General features: G+C 52.3%; 5 protein-coding genes across 5 annotated transcripts; 2 read left to right on the top strand and 3 right to left on the bottom strand.

Moving 5' to 3' along the window:
- Positions 1–6,228: 6,228 nt before the first annotated feature.
- LOC100900398 (2,3-bisphosphoglycerate-independent phosphoglycerate mutase) lies at positions 6,229–9,312 on the bottom strand. The gene is made up of 9 exons (XM_029111250.1): positions 9,211–9,312; positions 8,542–8,737; positions 8,083–8,402; positions 7,824–7,999; positions 7,554–7,740; positions 7,223–7,450; positions 6,919–7,107; positions 6,682–6,816; positions 6,229–6,531 (listed from the first exon to the last, which is right to left on the bottom strand). The coding sequence occupies exons 2-9, from the start codon at positions 8,717–8,719 to the stop codon at positions 6,403–6,405; spliced, it is 1,542 nt and encodes a 513-aa protein (XP_028967083.1). The 5' UTR covers positions 8,720–8,737; positions 9,211–9,312; the 3' UTR covers positions 6,229–6,402.
- Positions 9,313–9,856: 544 nt separating this feature from the next.
- On the top strand, positions 9,857–10,874 carry LOC100900256 (putative ferric-chelate reductase 1 homolog). The gene is made up of 2 exons (XM_003742552.1): positions 9,857–10,144; positions 10,316–10,874. The coding sequence occupies exons 1-2, from the start codon at positions 9,893–9,895 to the stop codon at positions 10,622–10,624; spliced, it is 561 nt and encodes a 186-aa protein (XP_003742600.1). The 5' UTR covers positions 9,857–9,892; the 3' UTR covers positions 10,625–10,874.
- A 212-nt stretch (positions 10,875–11,086) lies between these two features.
- Positions 11,087–12,570, bottom strand: RpL18 (ribosomal protein L18). Its single transcript, XM_003742551.2, has 3 exons — positions 12,493–12,570; positions 11,942–12,136; positions 11,087–11,502 (listed from the first exon to the last, which is right to left on the bottom strand). Exons 1-3 carry the CDS (start codon positions 12,493–12,495, stop codon positions 11,134–11,136), a joined length of 567 nt encoding a protein of 188 aa, XP_003742599.1. The 5' UTR covers positions 12,496–12,570; the 3' UTR covers positions 11,087–11,133.
- Positions 12,571–13,877: 1,307 nt separating this feature from the next.
- ctrip (E3 ubiquitin-protein ligase ctrip) lies at positions 13,878–21,177 on the bottom strand. Its single transcript, XM_029111245.1, is given in 12 exon segments — positions 13,878–14,640; positions 14,731–15,346; positions 15,466–16,098; positions 16,215–17,281; positions 17,434–17,634; positions 17,784–18,494; positions 18,600–19,242; positions 19,352–19,734; positions 19,861–20,548; positions 20,681–20,807; positions 20,911–21,037; positions 21,166–21,177. Coding segments are annotated over 12 exon segments (5,271 nt in total). The 3' UTR covers positions 13,878–14,577.
- A 4,071-nt stretch (positions 21,178–25,248) lies between these two features.
- LOC108864168 (uncharacterized) lies at positions 25,249–25,812 on the top strand. Its single transcript, XM_018639237.1, has one exon. The coding sequence runs from the start codon at positions 25,249–25,251 to the stop codon at positions 25,810–25,812; it is 564 nt and encodes a 187-aa protein (XP_018494753.1).
- Positions 25,813–26,039: the final 227 nt, after the last annotated feature.

Below are 26,039 nucleotides of genomic sequence, written 5' to 3'. Positions count from 1 at the left end.
CATCTGCAGGATATACCGGCGTACCTGATCATCCGCAACGGATCAATGGTGAAACGACCGTCTGAGAAACGCACACCGATGCACCGACACTGCGAGCGGGACACGGGGCTTCAGATCGGGGACAAATCTTAAGAGAAGCGAGTGACCGTTCTATAATTCTAAAGAAAATGCCCCACGAAGATCCGCTTCAAGATTCGGCCAACCATCGTACGGAAGGAGCCATCCTGCAGCGGTGAAGTGCGGTGAAGTAGATTTAATAATTGAAACAAATCGGCTTCGGAGCGTTGCCTCAGAGCAGTGTAATGATCAGGTTCCCCAGATCAGGAGCGGCTTCTCCAAACTGTGTCGACACTCGAAACCTGCAGCTGAAGTGAATACCGGATCTCTGGACTCTGAATCAGTGGAGGGAGCTATAATCTATCGGGAGCGATGCTGAGATTCGAGCACTCCCATTGATTTCAATGCGACATTTACGGAGATTCGCGGGAAGACCTGGAATAGACAATAGAATCGAAAATCCTATTCAGAATGACTATGGTAGCCATTAATACCCAACACGTCAATCCGCGTCATGCGGACCTATGACGACCAGTATCAGGACTCATCGAATCTCTCGACCCCCTACAACGAATCTGCATTCATCTTTTCACGATTGGCTTTCACAATGAACTTTCACGGTTGGCTTCCACGAAGAACTTTCACCATTGGCTTTCCTCAGATATTCATTTGCTTCAGTCAAAGTCGCTCTGACTGAGGGTGCCCCGCAAGAGCCACGTGACGAGCTCCCCATCGCCTTTGGGGAATCGCTGAAGAATTAACAATTCAGAGCCGTGTCTTCGCGATTCCCTTCCCTGAGAATATTTTACCACCGACGAAATTGTAACAGAACAGGAACATTAAGTGGGATCGCGGTTGAGGCGGAGGCAGCAGGGAGCTATCTGAAAGATCTGGGGACTACACCACGTAATTAGATCTATTAACTAATTTCACCGAAGATGTGGACTGTCTGGAGGTTCCGTCGAGACATAAGCAGTCCTGGGTGCAGCCCATCAAGCCATGGTAGCAGCACGAGCGTTCCGCGCCGACACATCAGGGGGAAATCGCGGGAGATCCAACGTGAGTTGGATCGTCAAATGGAATGAATGATAGCAGTTCAACCAGAAGCAGGGAAGTGGGCAAGCGGGAGTCACCTCCGCAATGGTTCCAGAAGAACACCCGATGGCCGGGCCCGATAAGAGGCCAGATGAGGAACACTTGCAGTTTCTTTTATGACTCGGCAAAACGGCTGAAACCCGCACTCCCTCGTTCCTCAGACCAGCGCCCACCTCCCGAGAAATGCATTCGTCCGTCCGCTCATTTTCCGAGCGACTGCGTGCGAGAGCGCCTGGGCGCAGGGTACATTGTCGGACGTCTTACTTCGCCTAAACGGTATTACGATGCGATCGAGTTTTGATCAGAGCGCCGCCTCGATGACACGCGTCGAGCACGACAGGCACCGCTACGAGCCTCGGGCGAACCGCCGCGCCGGTACCTACGACGCATGCGAATTCACGAGCGACGCTTCTAGTTGTTAGCGTAATGGCTACGTTGCTAGTCAATTCTGGCAACGACTGCAAGCCGAAGATCCCCCGTAGCCCTGCGTCCGCCTGCTTATCGGTCTGTCCGTCTCCCGGACCGACCGACCGATCGTTCCAAGCCCGCTCTGTTTTCAGAAGTTCCAGTCTGACTTAGTTGGGTATTGCTCGTCCGCTCGCCAGCCGACTGGATAGCATCATCATGAGGGGTGGAATGTTTGGACATTGGGCAGCCTACTCATCGGCCGTTCCCAAATGAAATGCACCAGACGCGTCCGGACGGCTGAGTGAGATTTCCGCACACAAACGCACTGCAGCGAGCTTCGTGTGTCTATCGACATGAAGTCTGTCAGTCTGCGATTGTCTCGCGCTCTTCTCTATTTCTCGCGCTCCTGTTGGCGCCGCCAGGAGCTCAAACGTAGCTTTGGCATGCGTTAATTTTCTGCTTTCTTTTCCGTTCCGAATAGCGACCTACTGATTCTATTTGCTTTCTAGCGGCGCGGCGGCCGCGTCGGGGAGCGCCCGCGTCTGCCGACGGTGTCGTCGTTCCATGTTGGAAGCTCTTAGAAGCATCGACGCGAAAGTTCGCTGCGTGCAATGTCCAGCTGGCGGAAGAGCGGCTGGAAGACGACGCTCCGCCATTGTTTCTACCCGGAGAGGAAGGAAAAAAGCACGAGAAAAAGAAGCGAACGACACCGCCACAACTGCCACCATCAGCAGCCCTGGCACAGCAAGCACTACCGGCAGGGATACCAGCACCACCGGTTGCAACGAAAGAGGGGGACCGATGCTGTGGAACGTTTTTCCCGCCACTTTTTCCTTTGTCCGTTTAATTGCAATGGAAGCGAAAATTGTTGAAGGTACAAAACACACTTAGCAGCGAGCGAGAGATGGGTCTAGGATGGTCGAGAACGACAATGAGGGTTTTTTTCGCGGGGAGAAAACTTCTTCTGCGGATCAAGTGCGCTCACGTTAGATCCGCTCTTCCTGATGACCGATTACGCGTATCCGCGTAATCTTCAACGACTATCAGCTCCAGAGAACCGATGAGAGTATGTGAACGTATCGATCAGCGAAAAAATGGAGTCTGAAGCTGTTGGCTGAGTCTCTGATACCCTTGAGGATCAAGCTGACGGTCGACCCGGGGAAACGAGTTGGTAGAAAAACTTACCAATTTTTTCTCGTTGGATCTTTCTCACAGAAGCATTTAACAACAATTCAGGATGGCCGTTACAATAAATTTTCGGGCAAGGCCGAGAAACTGAGTCGAAAAACCACGCATTAGCTTCTTCCAATTGGACTAAATTCTTAATGAGGGACTACTTGTCTAACTGGTTGGGATACACCGACAAGAACACGAGCAGGGACGGAAACATTCGGAGCAGAGAAACTACTTCCGTAACGAGTAATCTTGATCTTATGTCTTCATCTCTCGTCGTAAGCAGAGACCGCGGATTCGCCGGGGGTGCCTGACTCAGCTTTGGTTCCACGTTGACCGACCGAACAATCCTCCGACTGAGCCGAATACAGACCTACTGTGGCGCAGCAGCCTGACAAAGAAAAACGAGCCACGTAGACCGTTGTAAATATAATTCCCGATCCTGAAAGCCCAGAGTAGGGTAACTGGCTCCGGAAAGCGGTGTCTTCACGACCGCTTCAGCACTCACTCAGTCACTCAGAACTTGGACCTGTGTTGCCGCTACTCATCTGTGTAATTAGGGATGTCTTATCTTGTGCAGGTACCTACTATGGCTACGACCATAAGTCCTACCGCAGCGTTGCTGCCGCTGCGAAAACCACCACCCGCATAACTGCGGCCCCGATCGCCAACGCCTTGTTTAATTGTTTGAGCAGCCGCTTCCATGCGATAATTTCTCAAAGTGGAGAACTTCCTCCGGACCATTCATGCCGGCACCTCCGGCGGACCATTCCCTATCATTGATACCATATATCTTCCTCGTCTGTGAATATTAGGAACAGGAAACGCTCAGTGACAGGGAGGCGCTCTCGGGTTTCTAGCAACAAGTTCTCCGCGGAAATTCCGTATGAATTCGTGTTTGCCGCAGGAAAAGTCACCTCGGAGTACCCGCTTCGATTCAGATAGCAAATCGATCGCTCACGAAGTCCGCTCAATCAACTGAGTTTCTTGTTGCTGTGAATACAAATAGGGAAGATGCATAGCTCGGTCCTTGCGAGACAGTCTTAACCAATCGGCTCCTCTCGTTCTGTATCAACAAACAATGGACCGTGTCTGTTTGGTCGAACGGGATGACGCTCATATACATCCTATGTAGATGCATGGAAAGCTAGCGAATAAACCACAGCCACACTAGTCCACGGACTGGACGCTCGTACGAGCGCCTCATTCGAGCAGCCCCGAAGTAATCTTCTCTCCCCTGCTCTGACCCCGTGGGGATTGAACGCGCTCGGGTCTGTTAGCTGCCATTGTCTGGCTTCTGGAGGCGAATAAAATCATCAAATAGATGAATAAGATCGGACAGCTATCGATTCTGATACTATTATCGTAGTTTCGCTCCCTGGCCGGCTCCGCCAACCGTGATATTGATTCGGGACGGCGCTTGGTATGCGACTTCGCGAAGCTCACGAAGATCTCGAAGTACTGCGGGTTTCGTTTTCTCCCAGCTCGGAATCTCAGTTTGTTCGTTCCGTACGAGTCAATGACTACGAATATTGTTCGTTTTTGCCAGCGAGGCACTAATGGTCTCAAAACACACCGAGAGATCAACGGGAAACGGACCGTGGGAAATTTCTACTCAAAAACCCGTCAACATCATGAACCCAGTGGAATTTTCACTTCCCCATCTCCACCCCGTTGCTCTTCTCGCATCCACCTCGTGCGATGAAACACTGATCTCCGGTGCGGATGCTATAAGATCGTCCACCCCGCTATCTCCCATGACCCTTCTGAAGGTTTCCGCTTTTTGCGTGGGTCAATAGAGGAATATCCTCGAAAATGTAATCTGGCACCTGGCTGCGATTCTGCCCAGAGTCGGAATCCTCTGCCAGAACGAGCTTCCAGGGAAAACGGTGTCTGAGGCAAAATATTCGGCAGGAGCTCGAAGCTCAGAGTCAAGAACAACCTGGCTCCACGAGGAGACTCGCTAAAGGCCTAGATCGTTAAAATTGAGCGAAAATGTTTGCACCGCTTCTATCGAGACGAGGATTCGCTTCCACGTGACAGATTAGCTTTTAACTACAGCAAGAGCAGACTCGCTTCTGTTGTTCGCTTGCTGGTCCGTCCGCTAGCTGGCTCGCGCGTTAGCCTCCGACCAGAACGAACATGGAAGCTTTATTTGACCACGTTCGTCCGTGGGGCCGGAGGATTACCCCGGTACTTTTTTGTTTAAACTTCTTGCCAAATAATCGCTGCTCCGGCAAGCTACGCGCGTTATCCGCTACAAGTGATCCGAGAGGAGTTTTTCGGAGTGGACAGAACACTGCCCGCGACACCGACACGGAATTTTTATCTTCGTCATTTTTCATGCTGTACTGACACAAATGAATGAATTTACTCGACAGGCGCGACGCTCCTCTTTCGCGGAAACGGGAATCGTAATGGGCCGAGATAGGAAGCACACTGGAAGAGTCGAAGTAAATTTCCGATCCCTCGCTGAAACGAATGACGAGTGACCGTTCGTCAAGGGTTTGGCAGCGATCGCTCGCAGCGCGCCTTAGGGATCCATCTTCACTCATGACGGTGAAACGGGCTTGGGTGGTCAGCGTTGCGTAGAGAATGACCGTCGAACAGAAGCCCATGGAGATGGATGAAAACGGCTCCTTCACACTTCTCCACATTCGATAATTTCCCTCACGATGCGGCCTCACGCATCCTTCCGAAAGACCGTCGATGATTGCGACCCAACGAGGTTCCGCCACCTGGAACTTCCACATGGCACTCGATATCTCCGAGATCTCTCAGTAGATCTTTCTCTCATCTCTCCAATATGTGTGTACCTATCTTAGTGACAGCCGCTGAGAGAAAGCTTCAGGAGAGTAGGAGGGCAGTTTGAGCGAGTCATCGATGATGGATGCGTTCTGACGATTCAGTCTTTCTTGACGGCTCGAACGGGATCCGATCCTCAGCCCTGACGAAGTGCGAGAACAAGCGCAGCAGCCTTCGCGTCCCTTGGAACACCACGAGTCTGACACCTTCCAGGAGGGGAGTGCCCCCGATACCGGTTCCGGGAAGGTTTCTATCTCCCGACACAACTCTCGTCTCCCTGCCCATGAAGGGAATTGTCCCATGGGGTCCATCAATGTGAGCCGTACCTTTCGGAGGTGATATCCGGGGCCTCGAATGTCGTCCATAATGTTCGACTCAAGTGAAATAATCGGTTTTCCGTTCCTTCGTGATGGAGATCGGAGAATAATCATGTGGTACAGTTAGCAAGTTCCAGAATAATCGACTGCGAGGAACGACGGCGTCTCTACCCTTTTCAAGCTCCGGGAATAGACCCGGAATCGCTTAGTTATTTCAATGATATTAGACCGGAGCGTCGCTCTCGGGATTCTTAAGCCATGCTGAGTGGTGATTCCGCAGTTCTGGCGTCTCAGGCCCTACGATAGTGACAAGCTCGCGGAGGAGGATGATCAACGGATTTTATTCATTTAAATTAAAATCAGATACTCTCCACCGGAATCAATCATCGATCGCAGGAAAACAAGTATTCATCACGTCAAGTACCGCTTCTGATGTAATCGTGCATATCCGTCGAGTCGGCTCTCCGTCTTAGACTAGAATGAGCGCTCTCAGAGCCCTCATCGGATGAAAGATCTCACCGTACGTGGATTCCGCCATGAGCTCGATTTACTTCTGCAGGAGGCTGACACCGCCCATATCCTCGGGTTTCTCGAAGTTCAGGAGGTCGAGTACCGTCGGTGCCACATCGCAGAGCGCAGCATTATGAGTGGGCTTGGCGAATTTCCTGCTGCCACCCTACAAAGTCAAATTCAGATTACGCCTTAGTTCAAATAATTATAGGATGATTTTTCATTATTATGAGGAGTGATCAATGGTATGTGAGACAGCTGAGACATCACTATGATGAGAGAACTACATAAGGCCAAAACTCCGAAAGGAGCGCACCTGCATGACGAAGGGTACGCGGTTCGTAGTGTGTTGAGTGATTGGGTTTCCGGCTTCGTCCATCATGAGCTCAGCGTTGCCGTGATCCGCAGTCACGAGGAGCACAACGTTGTTCTTCTTGCAGCACTCTGCCACCTTCGGAGGAGGAGGAGACGAGACTGAGATCGGGGACTCGGATCAAGGGCGAAGTATTCCACATCGAGCTCTCGCATCGAGAAGAATCGGAAGTTCTTTTACCTGTCCGATAGCTTTGTCGGTGGCCGTGCATGCGATGACAGCGGCATCGTACTTCCCGGTATGGCCAACCATGTCTGGAGGGGCGAAGTTGCACATTGTGAATGCGTACGTCCCGCTCTCGATCGCCTTGCACAGCTCGTCCGCAACTCCTTGACAATTCATCTCGGGCTGCAGGTCGTACGTGGCAACCTGGAAAGCGATTCATCCGGTGAGCGATGGACGCACATACGGAGCAAATGTTCGGCTCCGGTTCAAGAAGGAGAACCCGCTAGGTCGAAACGACGACGCTCCAATTCCAGCCTACCTTGGGCGATGGGACCATACAACGCTCCTCGCCTTCGAAATTCTTCTCTTGACCACCGTTGAAGAAGAAAGTGACGTGAGCGTACTTCTCAGTCTCGGCGCAGTGGAATTGCTTCACAGACTTCTTCGCCAACCACTCCGCCAACACGTTCGAGGGCACGACCGGGGGATAGAGCATCTTGAAGTTGAACTCTTTCTTGTACTGCGTCATGGTGAAGAGCTCGATATCCTGGGAGGGAGGAAGACTTTAGATTATGCCGGAAGACTCCAGACTGTAGCTGGAGGAAAACACAGGTCCATGGAATCATCGTGTTGCCCCGTTTCTATACAACCTTGGGGATGACTGAAGTTTCGAAGGGCGGCTTCTCGCCGAGCGCCTGGCTGAGTTGCCTCGCACGGTCAGATCGGTAGTTGAAGAACACCACTGTGTCGCCATCCTTGATCAGGCCTTCCTCGTTGATAATGATCGGCTTCAAGAATTCATCGGTCTGCTTCTGGGATACGTCCGCGGCGTTGTATCTGTCATAAGACAAAAACGATCCGTCGAGAATTAATTCCATAGCTTAAACGAAATTACCCTCGGGAAGGAAGCTCGTACTCACCGGCCCTCGACGAGAGAAATGACGTTCTCAAGAGATGTTTTCTCGCCTTTGCCTTGGACCAAACCCTCGAAGGCGATCTGGATTCTCTCCCAGCGCTTGTCACGATCCATGGCGTAGTATCGACCAACGATGGAGGACAGCTTACCGAAACCAGTGCTGGCCAATCGGTCGATCACCTTGTACGAAAACGAATTCAGTTTAGACTGGATGGGGACTTGTTCGATTAGAAATTGTTGTCTGACGAGTCCAAAACTCCAACCTGTTTGATGTATGTGGTGGCGCTCGTCGGCCGGGTATCGCGGCCGTCACCGAAAAAGTGTACGTATACATTCGGTACTCCGAGTTTCTGAGCTCCGTCGAGGAGAGCGAATAGATGATCGATATGAGCGTGAACACCCCCGTCGGAAACGAGACCCATGAGATGGAGACGACCGTTTTTGCCCTTGGCGCGATTACAAGCTTCCGCGAAATATTTGTTCTCGTGCATGCGTTTGGCGCTGACATCCTTGTTGATGCGGACGATGTCCTGGAAGAGGACTCGGCCGGCTCCTATGTTCAAATGACCAACCTCGGAGTTACCTGTCGGAAAATCGCTCTTAAAATCCTGTGCCGAAGTTCCTCCCCCACCGATTGACTCCTCATCCAACTAGTCTTATTCATCGACGAAGCTGTTGAGCGCTCGATTCCGGTAGGGGCGACCGCTGCGAGTCACACTAACCCATCATGCCATCAGGAAGTCCGACGGCCAGGCCGGACGCATCGAGAGTGAGATAATTTTCCGGTCCAGCCTTAGCGAATCCGCTCATCACGGGAGCGGTGGCATTGGCGATAGCATTGCCCTTCACGGTGTCCGAGAGTCCCCATCCGTCGATGACGATCAGGCAAACTTTGGCCATTTCAGCACCAGCTTTTCTCTGTGAATGACGAATAGCTCTTCAAAATGATGGATTTCGCTTCTTCACACCGAATCGTGCGAGGGAACACCCTCGGTACCGGAGCTTCGACCAAGAGTCCGCACTCGCCTCGCCATCGACCGCAACAGAATTGCCTATATTGAAGAAAGCTTTCAGCATTCTCTGCACATCCGTCTCTGCAATTGGCTGAGGTCAGAGTCTCTCCCGGTCCTGAAAGTCTCGAAGGCGGGGATACGGCAACAGAGACCCCGTCGATTTGTGCTCTGAGGGGCCTACGCCTTATCCCAGATATATATCTTCCCGGAATTTCATGGAACACAGTTTGTGTCGCAATGCCCTTGAAAATCTCCCTGTCAAGCGATCAACACTCCTCCGTCAGCTGCATTGCCGAGCAACTGCGCTAGGCTCATAGATTGAGGAGAAGGTCTCGGCTTCGTTATCCTCGTTCCCAGCAGTCATGACACGATACTCACATTCCGCAGAATCAAACGAGAATGCGCGAGACTGTAATTGATCGCGTGCACAGTGAGCGAAGAGCACTCGGAGGTTTCCGGAGAGAAGTCAGATGTTTTCCTCGGGCTACTGCAATGGCAGCGAAGCGCGCGCGGCTATTCGAGTGGAGAATCTCCAACGCTGATTCCGTTCCCGGGATGGTGGCGGTCATTGCTGATTGCCCTCAACGAACAGGTTCGCACACCGTGCTGAATGGGCTAAGATATTCGTGAAAGGCGAATTATCAAGAGGTTCCCTGAAACGGGGGAATCGAATCGATGGACTTCGATCTGTAATCGGCGATTTCAGGTCGATGGATACCACGAGGAAGAAATTCTGAAGGAGCGTTAGTCCGAGGCTATGGGGACCCTGAGAGCTCGATTCAACTCGGGTAGGCATGAGACGCCTTAGCAAAAGCGAATCGGACCTTATCGGTTCGCAGGCGTCCGGTACAACGAGGAGGAGGACATCGGACGGAGAAGATGCCCGAGAATGAATCCCTATGCCCAGCTCCGTGCCGCGGCGGCGTGGGGATAGACTTGTGGAATGTCGCGACACGTTATCGATGCTGACGTGAAGCCTCGACGTGCCAGATCTCATCGGCAAAGGCCGCACGGAGTTGTTGACCTTCGAAGTCATCGAATCCAACAGCTATTTGACGCGATGGCTCCGACAATCTGCGCTCTCGTGCTATTGTGCCTATTCCTCGAGTGTACGGTAGCTCTCCCAGGTGGAGCTCCTTCCTTTTCATGCTCTTCAATGACTCCGGTTCACTTCGGGTTCCATGCCCAACCTGTGAAGGAGAGCCCGTTCGCCGTCCGTCAATCTAAACTGACCTATACTCCTGGAAATGACTCTATTGTGGTGGCTCTCACAGCTTCAAAAAATCGAAGCTTCAAAGGGTTCCTCGTGAAGGTGACTACTTCTTCAAGACTTTAATCCTATGGAGTATATCGGACTTCTCGAATGACTCGGCGTCGGCGATTTCCGACCGGCTCTCTGGGGTCCGGGAGGTTGAGCCCATCCGATCAACCTTGGACGATAATCCCCGATTGCTTTGTACAGTGGAGTTTCTTACCCTTCCAGGCTTTGAATCCGATTTCCAATAAGCCGATTGGGAAGTTCCGTGTCGAGACAGGCGTAGCCGGCAGAGACTCGTGCCATGCCGCTACGCACGTCGACGCCTCGGAGAAGAAGTTCGAAGTCCTTCACTGGTCCGCTGATGACGTCCAGGAAGAAAACAACTTCGTGGTTTTCCAGGCGACTTTCGTCGAAACATTCCGAAAATTCTACACCGGGGTAGAAAGCGTCATACGAGGCAAAAATGCGCGGAAAGAAATCGAGTCCCTCAGGGAGTCGACGGTGAATCGACGAAAAACTGAGAGCGGATCTTAGAATCGGATCGTCGGAGAGGGGGACGTTCCGAGGACCGAGACAGCAGACCATAGAGCTGGGGGAGACCCGGCTCCTTCGGCAGCGGACACAGAACGCTGTGATTTGTAAGGTGTCACGATGGCATCCGCTAAGCTGATGTCTCCAATTTTTTTATTGATCTATTAGAATCTTGTAGCCTTGGTGCCTTTCCTAACACAGAATCTGACAATAAAAGTATCGTAGAGGCGGACCTGCACTCTACACACCCGAACGAAAAGCTCATCGTTAGCGAGAAGGATCGTAATTAGAGCTGTGGACTCGTCGCGGCCACTTCTCGTACGAATCGCGAGTTGCCGCGACCTCCATTCCATCTCTGTGAGGAATCGACTCCGAATGCCGCGATTGATCGCGGAAACATCCTCGATGTCCAACTTGTATATTTGGGTAATTTCAGTCCGGAAAATCAGAAAAGGACGACTCGTCGTTTTCTTTCGATCCTTTATTCTCCGGTCGAAAAATTCAACCTCGAATTAGGCCTTGAAGCCTCTGGACTTCCTTCGGCCTCTAGCGCGTTCAACCTTGCGTCCCTTAGAGATGACTCTGGGACGAGTGTGGCTTCCTGGCACACCAGGAGCCGGACCGAAGTAACGGCATGCTTTACGGGCTGTTCTCCTTCCGGAAAGTAGAACAGTCTTCTCCCCTCTCGGAGCACGAAGAGCCAACTGATCGAGAGTGATGCATTCACCTCCGGCCCGAATGATGGTTTTGCGGGCTTCCTCGGTGAATCGCTGGGCAGCAACGGTGACCTTAGGCATGTCGTAGTGGCGGGTGTCGTTCGTAATGGTTCCAACAACGACCACAATCTTGCCCTCACGTCCTGGCCTCTTCATGAGCTTTGCCTGAAATACGGATGACAGGTTTGCATGTTATTGGAGAGGAAAAATCCCACTACTCAAACAATCTAGGTGTTCCCCGGGAGGGTTTTCCCCGTCCGATCCCAAGAGCGAATCAGTCTCGTGTGGCGGAATCCCACGGAAATGCTTTCTGTTGCTTTCCCACTGCGTCACACTGAACCTCCATGTCTACGGACGACAGCTCAGAGGTGGAGAAGCTTCGATTTGCCACACATTGACCCACCCGCGACCCATGGTCCCCATGAGCACCTCTCCGGCATGATCCATCAGCCGAGCAGCAGAACGCCGAGCAGCTAAGAACCAACCGGAGAGGCTCGTTGCTCTAGGAGGTCGGAGGCTTATTGAGTGTGGGCTCGTCCCCGTGCGACAGACAGCTGGAGGAAGTGCTAAATTTCTCTCGCGAGACATCGGGACTGAAACTCACGATTCTTGAAGTCGACATCGGAGGACGGTTGATGTGGCTCATGTAAAGTCTCTTCAAGATGATCTTGTTGAACTTCGCGTCCGTCTTGCGAGCCAGGAAGCGGTAAAACTTCACCAACAACCGAAGATAGACATTGTCGCTCTTCGGGTTGCGGCGAACAACCTTACGCTCGTTCTTGTGGCAGATGTCGATACCCTGGAACAGAGAGATCCGGATCATTGGTCTATTCGAGATCGTTCGCGGATTCGGATTGGGTCGACTGCGATGGAGTAGAAGCACAAGCTGCTCCCTTCAGTTACACCCGTGAAGGTAGATTAGTCGACGCCCAGCGACTTATGGCGCCCATCAGCTCGATATTAGAGACTTCTTTGCACCACAAGCTATACGAGGCCTTTAATGAAGAAACTGCCATCGGCCGCCACGCTGGGCAGCGCGTGTAAATATTGCATCGGAATCGATCTAACAATCTTCGCTCGGCCGATCTCTACCGATCACGAGCTGCCTCGTGACTCCCTGCGTCTTGATCGATGCTTCCGCGTTGGAATACTCACCATTTTGGGCGAATTTCAATCTGAAATCCGTGGTCGGCACCCTCGCAGACGGGCCGCTACCGTGAAAAAGAGTCGAAACGTGGTGAGGCGCGGCCATGTTGGATCAGTGTCAGCAACAAGGTAGGCGATCGACTGCACGGGGGGCGCGCGGTTCGAAATCGTTTGACGAGGAAATTCCGAGGGTTATGTGCGTTCAGGTTCGCTAAATCGGATTAGAATATATCGATTGGGGAATTGGATAGCTGGCGTCGGAGGCGTCCCAAGTGGGCGAAGACGGCGGAAGTCGCTCTTCCGCCGGTGCTTCGTGAATTTCTCACGAGCCCTGTATCGAGCAGGACCGATGGCTCATTATCCCTCCGAACTCTCATACAGTCCGAGTCCGACATTCGCGAACGGTCCGCAGAACTCAGGAACTCGGAATTGGCACAACACAGGAACTCGAAAACGGCTACGCCTCTGGATACCCGATAAGAGGATTGCGCCTTCTTCTATTCGGAACGTTTCCATATTTGCTCATCTGTCGGCCCTGAATCTGCGTGGTATAATTTTCTCCTCGAGTTGATCCCCTATATGTATAACCCCTCGTCGCACACCATATCCGATAGTTGTAAATCGGATAAGGAACCTTAGTGCTAAATATGCACCATGCTCGAATTTGTTTTGTGATGCATTCGAAGCTCATAAGTCAATGTGGACGAAGACGGTGGCCCTAAAGAAAGGATGACTTTTTCCGGGATTTTTTTCAACGACGATACTTTTTTATTCACTCGCATCTCCAGAATAAATCAGCAACATAATAAAATGCCCTTAGTACGTTCGTATATCCGTTTCGGCGTCCCCGGGAAATATTGATTCAGGGGCTCTTCTGACTTGGAAGCTTGCTCAATTATCATCGTGATGATTCGAACGATACCATCATCATCGAGGGGTGATCGCTAAGGTGAGTCGACGCTTGATCAATGATAATTTGATCCCGTTTCTCTTTAATGTGTCTGCTCCCCAACATGGATGAGTCCATGCAAATTGTTGAGGCACACGGGAAAATGATCTTCGCCCCGATATCCCCGTCAAGCCAGTCTCAAACGCTGAGCTGTCGATCATCCTCTTGTTTCCACAAAAAAAGACGTCGTTCTGGCATGGAAAACGCTCACGTATTAATATAGATCACTTCAAACAGTTTTGTTTTCCTCCGCTTTCTTCCTGGTGCAGTCATTCGAGTGCAGCTTCCCCAGTCATCGACCATAATCTTACTTATGAATATCCTAGCTTTGCAGCGCTCGTGCCGCCATGCCATGATAACAGCAGCCTGTGTAATCCATGGGACATAAAAAAATACACTTGCGATTACGGCTCGAATCTCCAGCGAAACAACGATTCTTCCTGAGTGGTACAGGTGTCTTTCTTTGCTACAGAAAAGCACTGATACATGGGGGCGGAAATCCCAACGATTGGGAGAACCTCTATGAAACATTTTACACTTGTATGATGATCACCGATAGTATCTTTTCCTTGTATGCGAGAGTAAATGAGAAAATTCGTGTAAGTCTATGGGTTATCGCTTGCCTGAATTGTAAGAAAAAGAAAGGAACAACTACACGTAAGAATACTTCCGCGATCTGACGTCAGAATCGGGGAAGGAAAGGACTCAATCGCCGGCCTACGCAATCGTGTATTTTAGGGAAGAGGCCAGGTTTTTCTTCCTTTTTGTACAACGTTTCCATCGGTCTCGGGATCCGTCCCGAGACAACTGCGAGCGAGCCTCGAGATCGAAGAACAGTGGATTTTTCTCCAGAATCCTGACATTTTTCGTATGATGCTTCCGTCGGGCAACGCGCTCCCGCCATCGATCCTTTTGATTTTCATTTGCATGCTACTGCTGCAGTTTCGATGATTTAATTTAAATGTGAATTCGAATCGGCGAAATCGGCTCGACTACTCTCCAATTGAGTGAACTCTCATAGACGGAATTCACGATTCTCACTGAGTCAGCCTCCGTAGGCGCACATGCCGTCCTTGCTAGCGATGTCCTGGTAGATTTTTCCCATCATGGTCATTGGTTTTCGATATCTAAGACGACCTTTTTGTTTAACTCAGATGGAACGAGCACTGTCCTTCAGACTGCGCTATCAGCAACTTATCACGCATAACCTGTAAGGGAGGGAAATTTTAGGAATCACCCTGTCATGCGAAATTTCTCGGATCCTTTTCCTTCCTATGGGCTTCGGGGCGAGCACGAACCTCTTTCGAAGAGTAGTCAGGCAGTTTAAAATAGTTGACGCATGTCATCACCGATGGCAAGTAGCCATCGGATGAGAGTCCTTCGGAGCTTGTTTTCTTCACGATTGTAAGCGGGGGCACCAAAGCCTTGAATCCGCCCACTGGAAGTCGGGGAGACCCCGTCACAAAGAGCAGAAATTGGCGTCGTTGATGCTTGTCAAACTCCACCATAATTTCGAAGAGGAATTGAATGGCTCGGGAGTCGACAGTGTAGCCATGATCGATTTTGCACGCTTCTCGCAGCACTTCAAGACTCCAGAGAGCCGAGTCTCCACACATTGCGCGGTCCAGTTCGGAGGGTCTGAAGTAGTGACCGAGGGACTCGATGGGGAAGATGCTTTCGAATCCTTCCTTAAATGCTTCCATTTGACGCCGAACGCCCTCCACGAGCGTCCAGTGAACGACGAGCTTGATGTATTGATCGAGATTGTGAATTGTCACCGCGATGTTCGAGCCACCTTTCTTCAATTCGATGTCGTAGCCAGGAAGGGTGAAGTCGAGACCAAGAAGCTCCACTGAACATCCGTCCAGCGTGAGTTTCTCGAGGCTTTTCGAGAGAGCTGGTCCCGCGACATTCCTGTGGGAAGCGAAGACACGGGCAGTGAGCGCACGACAACGATGAGTCCTCTCGGACTACAAATTCAATTATTAGGTAGTATATTTCCTCAATAATCGTGTTCGATCGTTTTGATTCACCTGTTCTGAGCGACGATACGATTTTTCTGTTCCACGAGACTTTGCAGACTGCAGAGATGTTTGAAGAATTGCTCGTCCAGATGTTGCATATCACGCAGAGACAACGTCTTCTCGTCGCCGAGCATCCACTTGAACATGGGCACCGAAAAGTGCAAATCGAGCATACGGGAGTCCATGAGAGCCTTGGCCACGAACTTGCCACACATCTTGAATCGGCTTCTCAGTTTGTTGAGCTGCGATGACTTGACGTTACGCGGCAGGGGATTGGGATAGAGACCTCCAGGGCTGAAGACGAACTTCTTCTCGCCACCCTTCTGGTAGAGGGCGCGATCCGTGCTGGACATTGAATTTCGCCACATTTCAAGATCGCACCTCTGGAGTTCGCGCGAAACCAAAGCGTAAAACTCCAGAGTGGGACCAAGCCCGGAGCCGACCTCATTTTCGTATTGAATCTCGAGCATCGCACGACTGTTGTTGATTGAAATCTCGTTGAAGACCATCTCGGCCTGTTTGAGGAGATCGTCGCGATTGACGGTCCTCTTCTTGCGGTCGAGTCGTGGGGTCACCCTCTCCGATGAGTCCGCGGCGTGGAGCTCAGGGCTCGCGTCCATAAGGCGTTGCAAAGCACGATCGCTGTAAAGGGGGACGACGACTCGATAAATCAGAAGTTCTCCGTTCGGAGCCACTGGGAGAGGACTCTCTTTCATTCGACCGAGCTGGGAGAGATAATTTCCGACTGAAAGACTCACCGATCGAAGCAGGTACTGTAGAAGAGGTTGTGTCGCGTCTCGAACGGCATAACGAAGGGACAAAATGCCGACAATGTCTTGAGCCAGTGCGGGATGTTCCCTGTCATCAGAGCCAATGGGTCCTGAAGCTGTCTGAGAGACTTGTTGCTCATCTTGGCGTTAAGGAATACCTCTTCTTGTAGAGCAGGGACAAAGTGATGCACTCCATACAGCGAGCCCCAGTTATTGCTCAGGGTGTACAAGAGCCGCAGCAGTGACAGCATGCTGAGCGAAGGGTCATGCAGTTTCGTCTCGTGCATTTTCCCTGTCGCCAGCGCTCCTTCGATAGGGCAGGCGATCGGAGGAGTGGTGCCCTCGTTCCAGAGATCGTCTCTGACAGATTGCTTCTTGCCGCTGCTGCCGCCCTTGTTCTTCTTGCGTTGGTTGAGGCCGTTCTGTCCGACCTCTTCCGACGCGGCCGGTTTGTAGAAGATGGTGTGCGTCTGAGTCCAAACAGCTGATGAAGCGGAATCACCGAAACTAACGTCAAAAAGATCGGCTTCCGAATGGGCCGATCCTTCAGACAGATGGGAATACTGTTTTATGGCTTCGTACACTGTCATGTTGTACTGCAGAGGGGTTTCCCCGATCAGGAATTGCAACCGGTGTCGGTTGTGGCCCTGAGACGTTCCGAGCATCATGCTTTCGTCAAGGTCTTCGTCGCTATTATCCTCTTCGGATCCGCCGTCGTCGTCGTCGCGTACTCGGCCATATCCTCTGACTACAAGGTATCGCTCGATCGCTTGAACTAGAGCCAAGGGATCGATTCTCACCGGTCCGCTCTTCCACTGCTTCAAATTCGTGCAGCTGGGATGACGTTCGAGGTTGCACTTGAGTTGATGCGTGTTGAAGAACCTAAGGGCCGATGTGCCGCGCGTTCCACCAACACCTCCGGGTACGTCGTGAACCTTTAACGCGAACTGTTCTAATTGCGAAACGCACGAGTTGAGTCTCGTTACTAGATTCAAGAGCGGTGTCGCATTGGGAACTGCGATTGGTTCGATTTGGGCATCGCACGCACTCAAGCTCTGTGAAACGGGGAAAAAAGTCATAATTGGTTTCTGTTTCGTCTCATCGACTCGAAGTTCGGGCAGAATTGATTCCTCGAGAATCTCCATCGATGAAACCCTCGAATAGAAAAATGATTCCTCCTTGGACTCCGATTGAGTCCATTACTCACCGTGTCAACTCCGGCGAACACCTGCAGCATGATTTTCGCATTGCGGGAAAATTCCTCTGACCCAGGCTGAGCGAAGAGATCTAAGAGTACAGCAACCATTCCTGAGTGGATCAGCTCGAATGAAGATACGTCCCCCTCCTGGAGAACTTCGCAGATCGTCTTGAGGCCTTGCGCGAGTGCTGAGCTGTCGTTTTGTCCGGCCTGCAATCGAAAGCAAACGAATCGTTTCAGGAGAAGCTCCTCTTGGGGCTCCTTCGTCATAAATTGTATGCTGTAATTTCCTGGGGAAGGCTCGAGCTCGCGGAAACTATCACCATATACTACGTCCGTGGAACGGAGCCCAAACCCACCTTGACTAGAGCCACCGCGCTCTCGAGCTTCTCGAGTGTGCTTGTACACAGTTGCTGTGTGTAGTTGGCGAAATAGTTCAATTTGAGACAAATGCTCTCGTGATGAATCCACTGTTTGACTTGTCGGACCACTTGCTGCCTGTGTCGTTTTTGTTGCTGGTGCAGAGTAACTTGTTGGTCGCACACGTGCGTGCTGCTGCTTGCCGCTGGCTGTGCGCTCGGGCTCTGATTACCCCATTTACCGAAACGAGATTGTACCATCGAGAGGAATCCTCCTCCTCCGCCCCCTCCGCCTGCACCGCCTCCTGCGCAACCTCCACCTGAACTTGCACCGCCAGAGGCGGAACTCTTCTTGCTCGAGTGGCTTGACTCCGGCTCACCGAGAAGGCGAGCACTGCTGGTCGCGAATCTCAGCGAAACGGGACTGGAATTCGAGGAGCCAGGGGTTGAGTCCTGTCCCGAACTCGACGGTTTGGGGGCTTGATCCTCTGGACTTTCCAAATCACCATGAACTGAAAGTCTGCTCCTTGTGGCGGGGCCGGCGCGCTTCGTTTCCTGGCCCTTCGGTTTCCTCGGGTCTTTCCCGCGTGAATCGGACGGTCTCTTCTTATCGTTTGCACTTGCGGCAGCACCCGAAGTGCGTTTTCGTTTCAACATATCGCCGAAAATACGTTGTCCAAAGGCTGCGTTCTGTTGCTGCTGTTGCTGCTGCTGGGGGTCCGTTTCCCTCTCGGCCGACGTCGACGGTTCGACACCAGAGCCCGAGGGCGAGGATCCCGACGACGACATGTCGCCGCTTTGGCTCGCTGTCGGTACCAGTTCGAGGGGCTCAACGGTCCGCAGGGAGAGCTCGGAAATTTTGTGCAGGACCCCCTCGCGATTGAAGGGATGAATGAACATCTGAGGCATCTTCTGCATGAGGATATCCGTGAGTTGGAGCGCCATGACGGTAACGCGTATGTCGTTGTGGGCCGACAGCATTTGGCTGAGATGATTCGAGACCGAGTCGGCTTTAAGAATTCCTCCGAGCGTCGCTGAATCGGTGTAATATACAATGCGTAACATGGCCCGCAAACACTTATGGCGGACGGTCGGACCGGCGCTGCTGCCGTAGATTTCGTAGAGAATGTTCATGAGACTGTGAACGAATTTGGCGATAACTTCGGGCTTCTCCTTGACGAAATCTTTTCGCACGTCTTTGGTGTTGGAAACTGTGGTAGTTTTCGTCTTGGCGCTGGTAGAATGATGCGAGCACGCTCCGTCGTTCGTGACGGTCCGCCGGATGGCCCTTGAGGTTCCGCTGTCTTCACTCGTCTGTTGCAACGAGGAGAAGTTCAGAGCGTACGTCTTCCCGTTGATCGAGAGGGTGACTTCTTCCTCGCCGTTGTCATGCGCGGATTCGATGCACCGACTGTCCACCAACGAGTAAGGTTGGAACTCCATGTTGTTGTCCTGCCAGCTGCGAATGACAATCGATTTCGTTATTCCTCGCACCCTCGGTTAGACGTTCACCGGAAAATTCTCTGCTGGGAGTGAGGGGAAATCAGGGAGACAACGGCTCAACCTACCTCCATTGGGCCTGACTCGTGATACTGCTGTGGGAGCCCTGCGAACCCTGAGGGTTCCATAGGAGTTTATCGATCCTGAAAACACCGTCGTCCGGAAGACGGGGCATGAGTTCCATGATCAACCCGGTGATCTCATAGAGCTCCTGGGGCGATCTTGCCAAGAGCTCAGGTGCCTCCTTGAGGTCGTCTCGATCAGCGCCGACCAACAGATGACGTATCGTCTCGTCAATGTTGCTCTCGAGGAGGTCACCGGCGATCGAAGGGCATCCCTGACAGAGCAGCGCGAGCATTCGAATAACTATGACGAACGTGTGCGAAGAAACGAGGGGCGGATGGCGGAGGAGAAGGGCCTGGATCGAATCCAAAGTGGATCGGGGCGCCATCTGGAGAAAAATCAAAGTGTCAGTTTTCGTTCGCGAGGCGATGCCGAGCCGGGTCCCCCGTACCAATGCCGAGCGTGACTCGGTGGATTCCTTGAGCGCCCAGGACAACATGAAAGGGATTCGTACCTCTTGCAGGACCTCCGGATTCCCCTGGAATGCTTCGACGATTCTCGATAGAGCTGCGCAGACGCACTCTACGCTTTTCTTATCAGGGTTATCGGAGCTGATAGGATCCAATCGTTGAGATAGAAGAGGTACGCTGGGCTTCACGAGCGACCAATCCTCTGGGCCTAGGTGTGCGCAACAGTTGGCCGTTATGGTGAGCGCCGCTCTCTGCGCGTTGATTGAGAAAAAGTCTAGAAAACCCAAACAACCGGCTACACCGTTCGCGTGAAGTATCGCCTTCGCGTGTCGTTTGCTGAGCATCTCGAGAGCCGTCAAACTCTGTTCGGCGACATCCATACACTGGATCGACTCGAGCTTCTCGACGAATTTTGGGATACTTTCGGCTATCAGACCCGTACTCCGCGGCAGAGTATCCATCATGTGGGTGAGCGCTCGGCACGCGTGGTGCATGATCTCGAAATTCGGAGCTCGTCCATCGGTCGGTCCCGACAGCAACTCCACGAGAACGGGAATCACAGATTTGAAGGGGAAACCAGGGAGAGAGTCTTCGTTGCCCATCATCAACGTGTCGCACATCGCTATGACACCCTGCAGTTGGTCGTTTTGATCGGTCGACCGCAACGATTCGAGCAGTTGCGTCGCCCTGGTGTTCCCGCTCGACAGATTCGACACGCCGCCTATGGTACCTCTGTCGAAGGAGAAGAAAACGTCATGGAAAGGGTTCAGGGGGGACGGAGGGGAAGGAGGGGGGAGGGCGGAAGACGAGAACTGGCGCCACATTCTATCGATTTCCTGTCTCCGATCTCAGAACGATACTTACACGTACCTATGCAGGAAATGCTGCATTCGAGGGCCCAGGGCTCCGAGAAGGTGCGGTGGGATTCCCCTGGATTCGAGCAGTTCCCGTAGCCGATTATCGCCATCCTCTCCGGAGCCGGTCGATCCGCCTGCGAGATAGAGTTCCTCGATGAGAACGCATCGAAATCTTCCACGTCAACGATAAGCGTCAGAGAGCGCGAGTTCCTTGTCGGATTCCGCGAGGTTTACGACGATAACGAGACCGCTACGTACCTTCACCGAAAGCGCCGGCCGCGGATTGGGCATCCATTGCGTTGTTGTTACTATTGTTTTGGACGGATTCGCCCCCAGACTGTGAATCGTTCTCCATGGGCTCGTTCTGTGGGGTAAAGAGTGAAAAATGAGACTTCCGGCTTGAACTCCGCGACCCAGACCCGATCGGGTGGATCTTTCGCGCTCCCTGGAGCGGACATGTTCTTCTAGAGCACTTCCGGGCAGGACTCGTACCTGTTGGTGCATTTTTTGCCTTCCCCCAGAAGACATTCGGAAACCGAAATTACGTGGTTGATGTGCCCGATGCGACGAGTTCTGTCTAGAGCTACTGCTGCCCGTGCTGGAGGCGTGTGTGCCCTCGGCGCTTGGATTGAGTGCAGATGTTGCTGCAGCTGCCGCCGCCGCTGCCGCCGCCGCCACAGAAAGAGCTGAGCGTGAGCCCGAGGGGTGCTGCGAGTGGCTTGAGGCACAAGAGCCCGTCGTGTCAGCTGAAGTCGTTTGCGTGTTAGCCGCTCCCGATTTCCGTCGACCGGAACCGCTCTGTCGGCTAATTCCTGAAGTGAACGACCGAAGCGCTGTTAATTGAGATGCTGAACAATAATGACAACGCGGAGTGAACTCTGGTACGCGGAGAAGGGAGGGGTGATCCGCCGGGAATAATCACGCGGTCCCTCACCGAAGGTTTTCGGGCAACTAACCTGCTGCGTTTTGCGAAGAACTTTTTCGGGCTTTTTTCGAAACACTGACTGCCTTCTGCTCTTCGGGGGCCGCTGCAGCCGCTTGTGCTTCTTCTGATTGCGAATTGGAGCGACTGGGTTTTGGGAGCGATTCCTTCAACGCTGGGGCTTCTTCACCTCGAGAAGCTGATCTCGTGTTGTACTTCCTCTTCCTTCCTACGGGACTTGTCGCCTGTCCCGGGACTAGAGAGGACCCTGCAACGAATTTCTCACTCATACACAAAGTACTACAGTGAGCAAAGCACGCTGGAGAGTGAACTCCCGAGGACCCTCAACGATCCCACAAAATGCATAAGAAAGTGGATTATGGAGAGAGGGAGGCCGGCGGTGGCTCTCCGATTCGGAGAGAGATGTGCAAATGAGATGCCGAAATAATCTTAGACAAAGAGATCCATCTCTTCTCGAGCGTTGTCGTCAGAGTCTCTCGTCCCCTCCGCCGGTCAATCTCGTCCAATCCGTCAGTCGAAGAGTCAGTCATCGAGTCGACTGACCAGTTGAACTCAACCCCCGCTCGAGGCTCGCCGACGGGCTAATCCACTCGGTCCGTCCCCGTCAACCGCTCGGCAGAGCCGCAGAGACGCCCTTAGAATACAGCTTTGCTCTTCAGAGACCACAATCCAGCAGTCACAGCTAGTTCCCCCTTCGATCACAGGTCGCAGAGATCGGCGAGCCCTGCCGGGTCTCGCAACCCAACCCAAACATCGATGAGTTGACCGCCCCCGCCCCCTCCCTGACGACGCTAACGAAGAATCGAGCAAATGGATAGGTACCTAGCAAGGACCCAGTCGCAGAACGCAAACGTACCCTGGGTTGATGTTGTGGTGTTGGGGGTCACGAGCTCGTCGAAAACGACGGGACGAGATAGGGGGTGGGCGCCCCCTATGGGACTACCAGCCGCTGCCTCGTGGCTCGGCCGCCTTCTCCCACCAGAGCCGCTTGTTTGGGAATCGTGGACTTGGGCGACCTGGGCCGCTGCTGCTCGCTGGCTGTTTCTACTGGCCCTGGTTGTTTCCATAGCCCTGAAGCGGCCTTTCACGGGGGGCCTCAGCGGCGGCCAGACTTTCGGACACACGGGGAACTCGCGAAGAGATCATTCAGACGTAACCGACGGGCACTGAGAATTGCTTTGCCCTACTTCCTATCGGACTTCCGGTTAGGAGAAGGAAAAGATTCCACGCTGATGTTGCTGATTTCTACGGCTATTCGACTGCACTAGCGACGAGTCGAATCTCCAGCCGTCGGAGATTTCCCGGCTCTACGGTATACTTCGATGATCTTGTATTTCTTCTCTTATTTGTCAGTCGATGGATCCCCGTACGAACTCGAGCTGAAAAAAACGAGAACAGAGAAATTATTTCTCGAGCGGAAAAAATTTAGAATGTCACATCGTATGCTTCGGGGCATGTGCTTGAGCAATCGAATGGACCGAGCCAATAAATCTCGTTAAAATTCCCGGAACCGAATTCCTCGCGAAACGCACACGGATACTTTCGGTCGTGTCCCGGAGACACTGTGTCAGAGATCACCGCAACGGAGCCGGATCAAGCGACCGCAAAAGCTCAAACTTATTGTCGCAGTTCTTGAAGTTCGTTCGGTTTGTCAAACGGGAGCTCGGTACATTCGACGAGCGGCGCAAAGTCAGGGGAATTATCATCCGCGGCTACCGGGATCAGATCCTTCTCGTCAGTCGAAAGTCGACCGCGCTCGTACAGATCGACGCAATCGGGAACACTTAACGCAATCTTATTCGTTTCGCTCGACGAGGAGTTCGTCGATGTGAAATCGATGATTCCCGCTAAATAAAAATCGATGTCGAGATCATGCTTGTTCTAATAACTTTCTCAATGAGAGATCGATGCGTATCTACGCGAGAAGCCAGTATTATCCAACTTCCAGCTTGCGACCGCGTTCCTCGTCGAGATATCGCCTGTCATTGATCAAAGAGTAGAATTCAACTTCCGCATCGGTCAGCGAGTTGAATAGAGTAGAAGTGCACTTCAAGCGCTGTTGCTACTGCTGCCGCAGACGAGCCGAGCGGAGAGTTCTTGGCAACCACAACGAACAGCTCACGGATGGAATCGCGTGCCAAGCGCTCACCTTACGGCGGAGGGAGAACTTCCCACAGTCCAGCGGGAAACTATCGAGTACCGGGGAACTCCGACTGGACCCTCATATCGACGAAACCATGAAAGACACAGAGAGCATTTCGAGGACGGGGTGGGGGTGGCCGAACAACAGCGGAAGGACTGCTGCGACGCTGTCGGATGGATGCCGAAGGGCAAGGTACCACACTCGGCTGTCTGTTTCTGTTTCTGCGCTGCGTCACTGGACTCGTTCGATCGAGCCAATATCCGAACTCTAGACTAATCCTAGTGAGATCAGCCCAAGTTTCGACGTGTTCGAACTTTGGTACCATTCGCCCTCAAGCTTCTGTTAAGCACCACACACTCGTACCACCCCGGGGGTGATGCTGCTGCTGCTGCTATGATGGCGATCAGGTCTATAAATAGCCAATCCTTATAAACTCGATGCAACTATTATCGGGAAGGATGTCCCGACACGCACCCGACAAGGATGGCAGCGATCGCGGTCGGCGTCGACAGAATACCGCAGCGTTTTCGACCGATAAATGAATTGTTTCATCCACATCCTTCCCACAAAGAGAAAGTACAACGAACGTTCGCAATACCAGCGACTAGGCAACCGGATCTCAGGCCTATAGAGGCCTAGCCCTGCACGCTGCGCCACGTATTCAGCGTCGTAAATGAAACGAGAGACCTTAAGTCCGACGTCGGACGAACTCTAGGATATTCCAGTGCGCGATACGATTGTACTAGAGCCAACTAGAAGCACGCTACGATATGAGCCTGGTCAAGCATCGCTTCGAAATGCTCGACTTGTTCGAGGATTCAACCACCTGTTCACGTGTACTGACCTCGGAACCTTCAATCGATGCTTCGACGATATCTTCTGACCAATCGCATGGGATATGACGTTCATAAACAGACTAAATATTCGAGAATTGTGGACCCAACTCACGGACTATTCTCTTACAAAAAGATGGCCGAGCGCATGCGTTCATTCAAGGAGAAAAACACGCGGCAAACTTCAAATTGAGGCTGTTCTCGCGTTTGTTTGATTCAGAGGCGGAAAATGCCGCGGATATCGCCGGAGAGTCAGTCTCGAGCAGTACCGGGGCCTCAGTTCCGGGGCTCCGGACCGGGCTGAGATCATATATTGGGCATTCATTCAGAGATCTTATCGAGATGGCTCCCCACATTTCCCGAGGCTTCTCATTCTTGTAGATTCCGAATGATGGCTATGAGGCTTTCAATGTACGACCGGAGAACGGTCACCAGAGCGTTCGGCCGGAGACCGTGCGACCCTTTTTCGGCGTTCCCCTTGGGGCATCTATTAAGTCACTCGAGGAAATCCGAGGAGAGAACACCGGATAGCTAGCGATCGCTCTCGCCATATCCCGCCATGTTGTTGAAGACAAATGCGTCAATCATTCTGAGCTCCATCGGGGGCCGAAAGATCGATCGGATCGGACGGCAGAGCAAGCATTTTCTCAATGAGAATGGAAGCTCCTAGCCAGCGTGAGGTCGTCCCGCTCTTCGGGAAGGTGGCCAATCGTTCACAATGGGACTTGAAAGAGGATAGCTCTTTCAAAATCCCAGGCCTCCTGTTCGCCGACGATCTCGTACTAATAGCAACTAACAGTAGTGAAATGCGAAGACTCCTCCAAATAACGAGCGAATTTGGAGACGAGCGCGACATTACATTCAACCCAAAAAAGAGCGCCATAGTCGTCTTCTCTCCGAACAAGAAAACGGACTGCGGAGGGCTCGAGATACAGGGTCGCTCAGTACCTATAACGTCGGACTATAAGTACCTCGGAATTGTTCTATCTAATTCCAAGAACTACTTGAAAGTACAGGAAGATATCTGGGAAAAACAATCCCTAGTCGCATTACACAGAATGCACGCAACTTCCATTTGGGGCTTCAACCGATTCGAAGTTTCCAGAACGCAGTGGAAGGCAACCGCGGTACCACAATTGACCTACGCAAACGCAGTAACCGTTACAACTGGGAAATTACTCGCAAAACTCGAACAACGGCAGAGAGACGCGGGGAAATAGGCATTAGGAATCACATCCTATAAAACCGCGAACGAATTTATCACCGGCGAGCTCGGGTGGTCCTCCTTTGAAGGGAGGGAAGCCCAAAGCAAACTGAGGTATATGAAAAGAATCGAGGTCATGTCTCATGACAGGTGGCCAACAGCCTTACTGAGCATGATGAAGATAGTGGGCATACAAACGAAGATGTACGAAAGAACGGAACACCTGAAAAGGACATACAACTG

This window comes from Galendromus occidentalis, unplaced genomic scaffold (genome assembly GCF_000255335.2).
Source record: "Galendromus occidentalis unplaced genomic scaffold, Mocc_1.1 scf7180000077427, whole genome shotgun sequence".
In the NCBI taxonomy this organism is placed as follows: Eukaryota; Metazoa; Arthropoda; class Arachnida; order Mesostigmata; family Phytoseiidae; genus Galendromus; species Galendromus occidentalis.
This window is presented reverse-complemented; position numbering and strand designations above follow the sequence as displayed.

Coding starts and splice junctions, on each gene's coding strand:
- LOC100900398 (XM_029111250.1), bottom strand. CDS start 8,719: ATGGCCAAAGTTTGCCTGATCGTCATCGACGGATGGGGACTCTCGGAC. Junction 7,741..7,823: donor ATTTCTCTCGTCGAGGGCCG/GTGAGTACGAGC, acceptor GTCTTATGACAG/ATACAACGCCGCGGACGTAT. Junction 6,532..6,681: donor GCGTACCCTTCGTCATGCAG/GTGCGCTCCTTT, acceptor TTGACTTTGTAG/GGTGGCAGCAGGAAATTCGC.
- LOC100900256 (XM_003742552.1), top strand. CDS start 9,893: ATGGCTCCGACAATCTGCGCTCTCGTGCTATTGTGCCTATTCCTCGAG. Junction 10,145..10,315: donor TCAAAGGGTTCCTCGTGAAG/GTGACTACTTCT, acceptor TTACCCTTCCAG/GCTTTGAATCCGATTTCCAA.
- RpL18 (XM_003742551.2), bottom strand. Junction 11,503..11,941: donor CGATGTCGACTTCAAGAATC/GTGAGTTTCAGT, acceptor TCCGTATTTCAG/GCAAAGCTCATGAAGAGGCC.
- LOC108864168 (XM_018639237.1), top strand. CDS start 25,249: ATGGAAGCTCCTAGCCAGCGTGAGGTCGTCCCGCTCTTCGGGAAGGTG.